Genomic DNA, 13573 nt, shown 5'->3' with positions numbered 1-13573 from the left:
TGTATTTATTATCAAATAATTGGCTGAGCATAAGACAATTTTTTAAAAATGTTTTGAATATTAAGGCCTGTTCACACCCAGAACGAGAACTAAAAAGATAACTATAACAATAACTATATCAGCGTCCACACAAACTCACAATATCGTTCTGTTTATTTTAAGTGTACGCTGTGCGCAGCTTTGCTTTCTGCCGCTGAAAATCTCGAGCTCTTTAAAGCAGGAAGGATTCTGATTGGCGGTCAATGTTTTTATTGTTTATCAGCAGGAAAAAATCGGCCTGAAAGTGATTCCAACAATATAATTTCTATGTGCCGTTATCGCTATAGTTGTGGTGTGGACTCTGCTATTCTTTTATATTTAGAAAGATTTTTAGAACTACAGTGGGGCAAAAAAGTATTTAGTCAGCCACCAATTGTGCAAGTTCTCCCACTTAAATAGATGAGAGAGGCCTGTAATTTTCATCATAGGTACACTTTAACTATGAGAGACAGAATGAGAAAAATCCAGAAAATCACATTGTCTGATTTTTAAAGAATTTATTTGCAAATTATGGTGGAAAATAAGTATTTGGTCACCTACAAAAAAAGCAAGATTTCTGGCTCTCACAGACCTGTAACTTCTTCTTTAAGAGGCTCCTCTGTCATCCACTCGTTACCTGTATTAATGGCACCTGTTTGAACTCATTATCAGTATAAAAGACACCTGTCCACAACCTCAAACACTCAGACTCCAAACTCCACTATGGCCAAGACCAAAGAGCTGTCAAAGGACACCAGAAACAAAATTGTAGACCTGCACCAGGCTGGGAAGACTGAATCTGCAATAGGTAAGCAGCTTGGTGTGAAGAAATCAACTGTGGGAGCCATTATTAGAAAATGGAAGACATACAAGACCACTGATAATCTCCCTCAATCTGGGGCTCCACGCAAGATCTCACCCCGTGGGGTCAAAACGATCACAAGAACGGTGAGCAAAAATCCCAGAACCACACGGGGGGACCTAGTGAATGACCTGCAGAGAGCTGGGACCAAAGTAACAAAGGCTACCATCAGTAACACACTACGCCGCCAGGGACTCAAATCCTGCAGTGCCAGACGTGTTCCCCTGCCTAAGCCAGTACATATCCGGGCCCGTCTGAAGTTTGCTAGAGAGCATTTGGATGATCCAGAAGAGGATTGGGAGAATGTCATATGGACAGATGAAACCAAAATAGAACTTTTTGGTAAAAACTCAACTTGTCGTGTTTGGAGGAGAAAGAATGCTGAGTTGCATCCAAAGAACACCATACCTACTGTGAAGCATGGAGGTGGAAACATCATGCTTTGGGGATGTTTTTCAGCAAAGGGACCAGGACGACCGATCTGTGTAAAGGAAAGAATGAATGGGGCCATGTATCGTGAGATTTTGAGTAAAAACCTCCTTCCATCAGCAAGGGCATTGAAGATGAAACGTGGCTGGGTCTTTCAGCATGACAATGATCCCAAACACACCGCCCGGGCAACGAAGGAGTGGCTTCGTAAGAAGCATTTCAAGGTCCTGGAGTGGCCTAGCCAGTCTCCAGTACTCAACCCCATAGAAAATCTTTGGAGTGAGTTGAAAATCTGTGTTGCCCAGCGACAGCCCCAAAATATCACTGCTCTAGAGGAGATCTGCATGGAGGAATGGGCCAAACTACCAGCAACAGTGTGTAAAAACCTTGTGGAGACTTACAGAAAACGTTTGACCTCTGTCATTGCCAACAAAGGGTTTATAACATAAATTGAGATGAACTTTTGTCATTGACCAAATACTTATTTTCCACCATAATTTGCAAATAAATTCTTTAAAAATCAGACAATGTGCTTTTCTGGATTTTTTTTTCTCATTCTGTCTCTCATAGTTAAAGTGTACCTATGATGAAAATCCCTCATCTTTTTAAGTGGGAGAACTTGCACAATTGGTGGCTGACTAAATACTTTTTTGCCCCACTGTATATATTAATCATTATCTTTATAGTCATCGTTTTTGATGTGAACAGGCCTTTAGTGTATCTACAATAAGACTATGCATGCTAATATAAAAAGTCAGATTTTTAAAGAGGTATTATGTTACTACTTACCAAATGAAAGTGGTCACTTAACATCTGCAGCTTAGTTTGTGACACTAAAACACGTAGTATGCAGTTGCATGTCTAAACGCACATCAATAAATGATGGTACTTGCACTAGAGTGCAATATATATATATATATAAACAGGGTCAAGCCAATAAAACAAAATGAAAGCAAAGACAAACAAAGTAAAGAAGATCTGTAAAATTGTTTGACTGAGAAAAATGATTTAATGAAGTGGCTCCATTGATTTTTTTCTGCAATATATAGAAGCTCAAGGGAAGACTCAAAAAGTTAATGCATTCATCACAGGGCTACACGGGAAGCAAATCCTCTTGGGGTATATTGAGATGGACGTCCATATCTGGAGTACACCTAAAATATAGACAAAACAGTGACAGTAACTGTATACCATCATTATACAACCCAAGGGTTAGTTCACCTAAGAAATGAAACTTCTGTCATCATGTACTCACCCTCATGTCATTGCAAACCCACATAATGAAAGTCAATGGGGTCCAAAACTACATCAGACCACAATGAGTTTCATTCTATGGTAAAAAAAAAAAAAACACCGATATATTTTTCAAAATATCTTTTGTGATTCACAGAAGAAAGCCATATATGTTTGCATCAACAAATGATGACAATTTTCATTTTTGGGTGCAAAGATATCTGTAAACCAGGAAGACTCCTTATGAAACATCTGCCTTTAAACATGGTCACCACAGCCTGAGACGGTTTGTTTAAGACCGGAAACATGAGAACTTTCTCTGCTGGGGCTCAGAACATCTGCAGATACTAAAGCCATGTCACGATCGGAGAAGGAAATCCCAGATCTGTTTATCATTATCTCCATTTAATGGAAACCTTTATAATTTGATGCTCTGTGTGACATGAAATCTGAACACACTAAATGTTTTTTGTTTGTTTTCCACGTTCTTTGTCCCCTAGGCCAAAACACTTAAGGACCAAAGGAATATATCTTTACTGTGATATAACTGCTCCCAAGGGTGGCAAGAGATTGCGCATGCACTCACAAGACCTTGGAATAAAGTGTCCAATTGTTTTGGAGAGGAAAATGACATGCTGTTTTGGAACAGACTGTTGGGAAATGTGAAACCTTCATTAACCTTTAATGGGCGCCGGGGATTCCATGAATGCACAGCATTCTCTTGTTCTTCATTTATCTTTAAGATGGCCTTTGGAGTCTTTTCCAAAACTGTGTAATATTACACCATCTCCAACAGCCCAATACTTTTTCCAAAGCAAGCCTTTGTTTGAAAGTAGATCGGGCACGTTTTCTTCAAGTTTATCAGATTTACAATGCTTGATCTCCAATACAGCTCCTTGGGTTAGGGAAAGTGTTACTCATCATACATATCTGTACAATCATTCACCCATCATCTTTTACTCACCTTCATGTCATTCCAAATCTGTATAAGTTTCTTCATCAGAACCCAAAAGAAGATATTTTGACAAATATCTAACGGTTTTTGTTCATTCAATGAAAGTCAAGGGGGGCTCATTTGGTTTTGGACCCCATTGTCTTTCATTGTATAGACAAAAACAGTTGAAACATCCGTGAGAATTTCTTCTTTCACATTCTGCATAAAAAAAGTCATACAGGTTTGGAACGCTATGAGTAAATGATGACAGAATCTTAATTTTTGAGTGAACTCTTTCTTTAAATTGTTTCTCAATGCATGAAATGAGCTTCTTAAATAACCCATATTAGATGTTAAACTATCATAGGCTGTGTGCTGTCAGTATGTTTGAGAAGGCTCTTGAAAATCAAGTGTTGCTGTTTTATATCTGTTTATGGGAGGGGTCGGGTCATACTAACACTGTTAGACATTTCGAGGGGTTTGTTGAACTTCCTTTCAAGTGGCCAATTTTGTGAGAACTTTTCTCTGCAACCGCAATTACTGTATAACTTGGGAATTCTTCAACTGAAGAGCTTGCCAATGTTCTTGTGTTAATTGAGGACATAAGAACTGTTTGTGATAAAGAAGCTGTTTGCCTCAATAACTCAATGTCCTCATCCACTTACTTATCTGATTTCAGGAAAACATCTGGAAAGATCTCTGTCCTGATGTTTGGTCTTGATAGTTGCAGTTCCTGAATACTCTTCATGAGCTCTTTGTTCTTCTGCTCTAGCTCCATTATCACCTTAAAAATATATACAGTAAATATACAATGTAAATAAACCATTTATTTTACAAATGAACATACTTTCTTTATTAAAATATTTTAAGTCTACCTTAAAGGAACACGCCTACTTTTTGGGACTTTAGCTTATTCATCGTATCCCCCAAAATTAGATAAGTCCATACATATCATTCTCATCTCCGTGTGTGCCATAACTCTGTCTGACACACCCACTGCTAGCCTAGCTTAGCACAAAGACTGAAGGTGAATGGCTCCAGCTAGCCTACGGCTCAATAAGTGACAAAATAACGCCAACATTTTGCTATTTACATGTTATGATGTGTATAGTTACATCGTGTACTAAGACCGACGGAAAATGAAAAGTTGCGATTTTGTAGACTGATATGGGTAGGAACTATTCTCTCGTTTCTGCGGAATAATCAAGGAACTTTGTGCCGTACCATGGGTGCAGCGGTACAATGATATTACGCAGCGCCTGAAAATAGTCCCTAGCACGCTCTCTGTGCAAGCAGGTTGTCACGTTGGTAGTGTTGACGGAAGTTGGCCTATTTTCAGGCGCTGAGTAATATCATTGTGCCACTGCACCCATGGTACGGCGGCAAAGTTCCTTGATTATTACGCAGGAATGAGAGAAAAGTTCCTAGCCATATCGGTCTAGAAAATCGCCACTTTCCATTTTTCGTCGGTCTTAGTACACGATGTAACTATACACATCACAACATGTAAATAGGAAAATGTTGGCGTTATTTTGTCACTTATTGAGCAGTAGGCTAGCTGGAGCAGTTTACCTCCAGTCTTTGTGCTAAGCTAGGCTAGCGGTGGGTGCGTCAGACAGAGTTATGGCACGCACGGAGATGAGAATGGTATGTATGGACTTATCGAACTCTGGGGGATACGGTGAATAAGCTAAAGTCCCAAAAAGTCGGTGTGTTCCTTTAGTAATCAAAAATGAACTTTGGTCACACTTTATATTAGGTGTCTTTAACTACCATGTACTTGCATCAAAAAATAATGTACTTATTGTGTTCATATTGTATTGCAACACACTTTTGCTGCTATTGAGTTGGGATACGGGTACGGTTAGGAACAGGTTTGGTGGTATGGATAAGTTTAAGGTTGGGTTAAGGTGTAAGAAAAGGCTCAACAGTGTAATTATATATGTAATTACAGAAATGTATTACAGCTTAATTATGCTTTTTTATATAAGTACAATGTAAAAACGTATGTACACAATAAGTGCATTGTATCAAATTATTATTTTAATACATAGTTAAGGATACCTAATATAAAGTGGGACCTTAGCTTTAATAATATATTTAAAAAAAATAATAATATTCACTTTTCTGTACATATTAATCTCTTCCCTCATTGTGTAATTCTGTGAGGCCATGAGTTTGGCAATGGGAGGGACATGGGATTTATGTTTCTGAAAATAAAAAGATATGAACAAAGATATGTTTAATAACACACCTAAAGTCAAGAACTAAATTGACATAAAAGAGCTTCTTTACCTCAACAACAGCAGACAGCACTTCCTGTTCTCTTTGGCGTTGGCATCTCTCCAATCTGACCATTTCTTTCTCAAACATCAGTTTCACATCCTCTTGCTCTTCCTGACAATTATAGAGGAGAAACATATTAAAGCGTTATTGAGGATTGAAGAGTTCTTATGGGGGCTGGAACCACATGTGTATTTTAATAAATAAAGCATTTTCATGTCAGCTTTTATTCATCCAGGCAGTAAGTCCTGCTCATTTTTGATTGCACTTTACAGTATGTGCACTTACCTAAGAAAGTACTGGGTATTATAAGATAACAGCATGGGTTAAGGTAAGGTTCAGGGATAGTACATAGTTATTACCCAGTTATTGCAATTACTATAATAAGTATATAGTATGTACATGGGGAACAGAAAGTGCTACCCATTTTTACCTGCTGCATCTCTTTCAGTCTTTCCAGCTTTCTTTTCATGTCTGCAATCTGCAAGGCCTTGACTGGGAACTTCATATCTTTGTATGTCTTCAGGAAGCGGAGCTCTTTCTGAGCCTGTACCACCTCTGCTTTTACCATGTCCAACTGCTTCTGCAGCCCTGCACTTATAAGATAGGGCTGTTTGGGGCTGTTTTTTTTTTTTTTTTTGCTTTACCTTTGACAGCTATGGCAGCAACAAACACTATATGGCCAAAAGTACCTGGATAACCAAACATGTAGACTTCTCTGTGTGCACAGCGGCATTATCATACTGGAACAGAAGAGGGCCTCATTCTACATGAAATGTTTATGAGATGAGTGCTTGGTTTTATGCGCCTGCTTCTAATGCACTTGTAATATACTTTTTTTTTCCCACTGTATTTTGGATCAAATAAACCCATCTTTGGTCCGCATAAGAGACTCCTTTCAAAACATAAACTTTTGAATGGTTGTGTAGCTGAAATAGCAAAACCAATTAATTAGAAAAGGGTTTCCACATACTTTTTGCCATACAGCATTTAAATGGCATTTTAAAGTAATAATGAAAATAGCTAAAACATAATTGATTGTAAAGTGTAGACGTTTAAACTAACCGTTGATATGAGTCTGTGACATTTCCTCTGTATCAGTCAGCTCTGCTTTGGCACAATTAATACATCTGCCATTCAATTTTTTCAAAGCTACCACTGATCTCTAGAAAGAACATAAGAGATCAAATTTCACTGGTTAAGGGTACTCAATACTAAATACTCAACGTTGAAAAAGTTTGAGTTCAGTGCTCTTTGTGTACTGTGGGATCTAAAAACGCTCACCCTCATTTGATCATTCTTTATGAGCAGTTCTTTGGCTGCGGAGTATGAGTGTCTGTCTGTATCCTTAATGCTCCTGGCCATCTGCAGGTTCCTCTCTTGAAGCAGTTCACAGCGCTCCTCCAGTTGATTTATTTCTTCTTTTCGGGATTTGATGAGTAACTACAACAGATTGCAGTTGTCGGCACAGCTTAAACTAAACACAAGTGAACTATTAAAGTCGGCTTTCCTGGTTTACAGTACACACCATCAGTACTTTGATGTTGTCTTTCCTCTCTGAGGTGATCTGGTCCTGCTCCACTTTTTCAGATGCCCTTCTTGTAGAGAGTTTGGGGAGTGTTGTGAAACCATTTTGGACAGCTTTTTGAGATTTTCCTGTTTATAAAGCAGCAGACATTACAAAACAATGCATAAAGACAGACATATCTCACTACAGTTGAAGCATAACATTCATCCTTAGCCATGTTTATACCTGCTTTTCCAGTTGGAGATGGTCTGATTCTGACTGTTTTATGATGAGGTGTTGCCCAGAGCACAGGCTTAGGTCTTGTACTTCGCTCCCATTCGCTGTATTTCTTGAAAAAATATTTTAATAAAAAAAAGTCTGCAGCTGTTTTACATACAGAAAGCAATAAGTTACATGGAAGAATAAATGGAGTGTAACGTTTTCATTATGTCACAAAATTCCCGAACATTATATTAGCAATAACGTAACAATCATAAACACAGCAGTGAGTCAGTCAGTCATACCACCGGATGAAAGTTCAACTTCTCTTGAACTTTGTGTGTCATGATGTTGTTTTCTTCACCGAAAAAAATCGAGAGTCGATATCATAAATTCATTTTTTTAACCATTCCGTCATTCCAGAAGTTTGCCATAGCAACTTAAGATACACGAGACACGCGTGTGTACAACGTACTTCTGCTGCCATCTAGTGGACATACTGAGCATGCGTGAAAATGGGAAATTCTCGTTTCCTGTAATTCTAGTATTTTTCGAATCCTTTTTATGAACTTCTATACATTCTATGTGATTGTAGAAAAGTGAATGAATAAAGAATTAAATGATAAAATATACTTATTCTTGTCAAACACACGTGTTATTGTTGCACTGCAGAACAGTTACATACACGATTAAAGAATTATTTTCAAAATACACTTTTATTGCTGACATTCTTGCATTATAGATAAGATTATGTATTTGTTTTATAGAAGAGCATGTTATACAAAACATGTCTATTCAATGGCAAATTTACAACACATATAATATAAAATGTATTATAAATAGCATAGGAATGATTTAAATATCCAACTTTACCATCAAAATATTAACATAAGGAATTATATTAATTTGTATAATGAATAGCAGTGCATCATTTCCCACATAAAATGTCCTAATGTTATTTAATCGTGAATATACAGATGCATACATAACTTTTACTGCACAAAAAGATAAACATTTAATGAATAACATATTAATTAACCCAGTGTTTTAAGTTTGAAATGGCACCATTGAACTAGATCATTTTTATGATCACAGCAAATGATAAAACCTTAACATTTAAATATAAAAAAATGTTATTGAAACAGATGTGTAGTTCCTACATTCAAAAAAGAAATTAAGTAAAAAAAAAAAAAAAAAAAAGTGGTCACGCCATAGCTGCAGAATGTTCTGGATGAGATTTTGATGGGCAATTACAGTGTTGATGACATCATGCCGTGTTGTTGTTGATGTCCATGCGGCTGATGAGCTCTGTGACCAGTGCCTGCAGCGTCTCTGAACGCATTTTGCTCACTTCCAGCACGGCTTCATGATTGACAGTCTCATTGTCCTCATAGCTTTTCACCACTTTGTTAGTGATGAGGGAGAGACCAAATACTCTCATGTCACAATGACTGGCGACCAACACTTCTGGTGCAGTACTCATTCCTTTAAAGATGAATTATGTATAAGTTAATAAAATGCATAATTAAGACAATGTAACTATCACTTACTATTACTATACAATAAAATGTTAATATACATGATGTGTGTTATACCTGTGCCACTATTGTCACAAATGGAAAAAAAATTCCAACTTTCCAAAATCCTGCCTAATTTAAAGGGATAGTTCACCCAAAATTGAAAATGACCCCATGATTTACTCACCCTCAAGCCATCCTAGGTGTATATGACTTTCTTCTTTCAGACGAACACAATCGGAGTTGTATTAAAAAATGTCCTGGCTCTTCCAAACTTTATAATGGCAGTGAATGGGTGTTGAGATTATGAAGCCCAAAAAAGAGCATCCATACATAATAAAATATATGCACATGACTTCGGGGCTTAATAAAGCTAGTTATTTTAGTTTATAAAGTTTTAAATATGGACATTATTTTTCTTACACAAGCACTTATCACTTCGCTTCAAAAGGATTTTATTAACCCCTAGAGCCGTGTGGAGTACTTTTATGATGGATGGATGCACTTTTTTGGGCTTCAAAATCTTGACACCCATTGACTGCCATTATGAAGCTTGGAAGAGCCAGGACATTTTTTTTTTTAAATAAAATTGTATTTGTCTGAAAGAAGAAAGTCATATACACCTGGAATGGCTTGAGGGAAAGTAAATTATGAGGTAATTTTCATTTTTGGGTGAGCTATACCTTTAGGCAATTTAAAGTACCCCTATTATGCTATTTCAAAGGTTCTCCTAATTTTCTCATAATATATATCGCAGTAGGCCTATCACCGCTTTTCTCACAGAGTCTGAAATGGTTCTCAGCTACAACTACAGTGTTTGAGGGTCAGAGTAGACATTGTTTGCAGGCAGTCAATGAAGACCATAGTTTGCGCAGGAAGTAAGACTGGAATTACTGGCAGCTCAGAATCGATTCTTCCTTTTGGGAGACAATAACTCCATTTATTGTGCACTTTGATCTTTGAAACTTTGCAGAGCTTTTACATTCACAAAAAGCTTTATAACACACTACATAAAAGGTAATACCTGAAAAAGCATAATAAGGGGTCTTTAAAGATTCTGATTATATATGAATTGTATTGATTTTACAAAACCATCTTACCAACTGCATCAACTCCCAGTCTGTGCAGAAGTCGAGCTTCAGCTATGCTTTCAAAGTTGGGTCCTCCCACCATGCAATACACGCCCTCTTGGACATACTGCGAGACGCCCATGCTCTTGCAGATGTCGAATGCCATCTTCCGTAGGCTTTTGTCATATACCCCAGACATGGGCGGAAACCGAGGGCCAAACCTTGATGGCGACCGATAAATGATTACATTGCCTTTACTGGTGATTATAATGAATGAATGCTTTCTTAACTCACTTCAACATGTACGCTGATACTCACTTATCATCATTAGGGCCATTGAGAGGGTTCAGTCCAGCAAGTCCAGGGAAGTTAATATGGTCACGTATGATCATAATATCACCACAGCTATAGCTGTCCGCTATCGACCCAGCAGCATTAGTGACAATCAAGGTGTCGACACCCAGAAGCTTGAAAACTCTTACTGGAAAAGTGACCTGAGGAACACACAGACACAAATACTGGTAATCCATTTTCAACATCCACCACTTTTGTAATAAATCTTCATAAGCTTGCTGCTGTACTGTACAAAGCATATTACCAATAAGCCATTTTAATCTAACCTGGTGTTATGTAAACCACACAAAAGTTTCATTGAATTGTAAATTGTGCTCTGGCATAAAGCATGTGACTCAAATCAGCGTGACCAGGATGGAGTGAATATACTGTGCGGGCATCCAAAAATCATCATTTTTGACTGCAGCATGACAAAGCATGAATAGAACAGTGTTTTTCGGAGTTACTGTTGGAATCCAATATAATTTTGTTATGTGATATAATTCCTTTTTTGACACGTGATGATGAAACTATGAAGACAGACAGATTTTGTATTAAAATGAAGCAAATAAAGCCTGAACGTTTAAGAATATGAAAAATGTTAAAAATGTACACTAACATTGGGGTCAGGAAGATTTTTTTGTTTTTGTTGTAAGAAATTAATACAGTACTTTTATTCAGCAAGGACGCATAATAAAAGTGCCAGTAAAGACATCTATAATTTCTATTTCCAATAAATGCTGTTTCATCCTATTAGAATGATTTCTGAAAGATCATGTGACACACTAAAGAGTGGAGTAATGGATGCTGAAAATTCAGTTTTTCCATCACAGGAATAAATGAATCAAATAAATGCAACCTAGGTAAGCATAAGAGACTTGTTTCAAAAACATAATAAAATCTTACCGACCACAAGTGTTTTACAATTTGTGGCAAAGAAGTCATGCATGTAGTGTCTTTGGTTAAAAAATGACAAACCTTGCTTAGTGAGTGTCCCTCATACATGTGGAATCGACCCTGCATGCACACACAGGTCTTCCCTTTAAGCTCCCCAAAAACCAGCCTTCCAGCATGACCCTTCACTGTTTGAATATAGTCGGGACACATAGAAGCATTATTACTTATAACATAATACACACACATCCATTTAAAGGGGACAATTAAACTGCAGTTCAACATTTTTGCAGGTTAAAAGTTTAACATTGTAACGTGCTAGCATAATATTTACACTTGGCAGATGCTTTTAACCCAAAGTGACTTAGTGCCATGCTCTACTTTGTTTTTTTTTAAGCAAATTGAGAAAAAAACACTAAAGCAAATTCCTTGTTACATGACAAACTGACCTGTGTCTTACCTGTGCTCTGAGGAAAGCCAGGGATGTCAGAGTATTTGAAAGAGTCTTGGCACTTGAGCGCATCCGCAAGCATGCCCAGTCCAGAGCCACAGATGATGGCTACTTTAGGTCTGTGTTGTGTCTGGGACAGCAGCCAATCTGCCGTTCTCTGGTAGTCCTCATGGCTGATGATGAGAAAAAAAACCCCTCTTTATTAACTTAAAGTCTGACAATATGCATTAGAAGCAACTGGAATTTAAAGCATCAGTTACTGACTCTATATTGTCCCATTAGATATGACTGTCATTCATTTTCTGCACATTATGGACTGTGTCCTTAGCAGTTTTTGAAATATCAGGACTACTGTGAACTAATACAAAATATTATATTGGCATTATTGACTTTAAAAAGACAAATTACCATTTGCTTGACCTGAATCATGTTTAAACAGTATTAAATAGAGCTAAAGTTTTAGATTTTCAAGAAAAAAGTAGTATACTTACACTTCTTATAATTTAAGATATACTTTATCTTAACCTTACGATGGAAAGAAAATGTAAACTTACCAGATTTGATCTTTACTATGCATGCTGGTGTCGTGTGTTCGTCTTGAAGAACGTTTTAAACTGTAGAGTGTTCCTGGATTTGAGCAGAGTGTGAATGAGAGAACAGCTCTCTCCATTTAAGTAAACCTAATGTCTGACCTCACTAACACACACAAACACTCTGATTGGTTACAACTTGGTGTTATAGTTAGTCATGCCAAATGAATTGTCTTGTAATTTGTAGGTGTGTCTAAGTATAAAATCAGAGGCAAACTAAACTTTCAATCAGATTTGGGGGAAGTAAACTTTTAAAACCAACCACAAAAGAATATCTGGTGCTTTTATGTGTAAAAATAAAAATCAGTGCACTTGTTATTTCCATGTGAATGCATTGTGAATTCAAAGTTTAATTGCATCAACAGGGGACTTTTTCCCAACAGAGCTAATCATCAGAAGTCATCAACTGGTAAAAAAAGCATAAATTAATAATAATTTTGAAACAACATGTCACTAGGCTATAGAAAACAAAGGCAACTTTTTACATTTGTTTTAATGTGTGCTGAAATAGTTCTTATTTTTTTTTCAGTAAACATTTTTTTTTAGGTTCGATGCCATATTTACATGTTCAATCGGGCCCATTTCATAATGCAGGTCTCAAAGTGTGTAGTAGGTCTGGTTTGCACAATGCGATTTATCAATGGGTCGAGATTGAGTACTTCCACAGGATCGCTAAACATGTGAGGCCCATTACCAGGGGTACAGACTCCTTCCCAAATCCAAAGCATGAGACTAGAAAAATTTAATTTGGGGACCTCACAAGATTTGTCACAATTTTCCACTTTTAGATGGAGATCCAAAGTTTTGTAAAACATTTCAATGGTATAAATTAACTTCTTTTCTCTTGCCATCACTTTTTTTAAGAGTAATGCATTTCACAGTGGTTGACCCAGCTTCTCATTGGCTTGTGTATGAATTGTTCTTGACCGAAATCAAAGACTGATACACTGCTGTTTCCTCACACTTTCTCCACTTTTAGTAACAGGATTTGTAAGTTAAATTACTTAAAAAACATATAAAGTACAAATATGGTACATGCCAAATTACTAAATATATATATATATGGCTCTTTTTAAGGACATTTAAATGTGAAAAAAACTGGGGATGCATGATATATATAATGCATCATATTGGTTATAAGTCAATGTTAGATCATTTTTAAATTTATTCGATTTTTAATTGCGCAAGCTATTTTTCTCTATTCTTACATTTAGTAAAACACAATTAGCTTAA

At 36.9% G+C, this 13573-nt stretch overlaps 2 protein-coding genes across 2 annotated transcripts; both read right to left on the bottom strand.

Annotated features, from left to right (window-relative positions):
• Positions 1 to 2301: 2301 nt before the first annotated feature.
• LOC307143007 (uncharacterized protein C20orf96-like) lies at positions 2302 to 7905 on the bottom strand. The gene is made up of 10 exons (XM_079844250.1): positions 7791 to 7905; positions 7513 to 7615; positions 7288 to 7415; positions 7044 to 7202; positions 6825 to 6924; positions 6193 to 6350; positions 5772 to 5873; positions 5600 to 5686; positions 4142 to 4260; positions 2302 to 2463 (listed from the first exon to the last, which is right to left on the bottom strand). The coding sequence occupies exons 1-10, from the start codon at positions 7830 to 7832 to the stop codon at positions 2403 to 2405; spliced, it is 1059 nt and encodes a 352-aa protein (XP_079700376.1). The 5' UTR covers positions 7833 to 7905; the 3' UTR covers positions 2302 to 2402.
• A 144-nt stretch (positions 7906 to 8049) lies between these two features.
• Positions 8050 to 12466, bottom strand: pnp4a (purine nucleoside phosphorylase 4a). The gene is made up of 6 exons (XM_079844929.1): positions 12305 to 12466; positions 11760 to 11923; positions 11384 to 11487; positions 10391 to 10566; positions 10103 to 10293; positions 8050 to 8970 (listed from the first exon to the last, which is right to left on the bottom strand). Exons 1-6 carry the CDS (start codon positions 12418 to 12420, stop codon positions 8753 to 8755), a joined length of 969 nt encoding a protein of 322 aa, XP_079701055.1. The 5' UTR covers positions 12421 to 12466; the 3' UTR covers positions 8050 to 8752.
• Positions 12467 to 13573: the final 1107 nt, after the last annotated feature.

Source organism: Gobio gobio (genome assembly GCF_949357685.1).
Source record: "Gobio gobio genome assembly, chromosome: 19".
In the NCBI taxonomy this organism is placed as follows: Eukaryota; Metazoa; Chordata; class Actinopteri; order Cypriniformes; family Gobionidae; genus Gobio; species Gobio gobio.
This window is presented reverse-complemented; position numbering and strand designations above follow the sequence as displayed.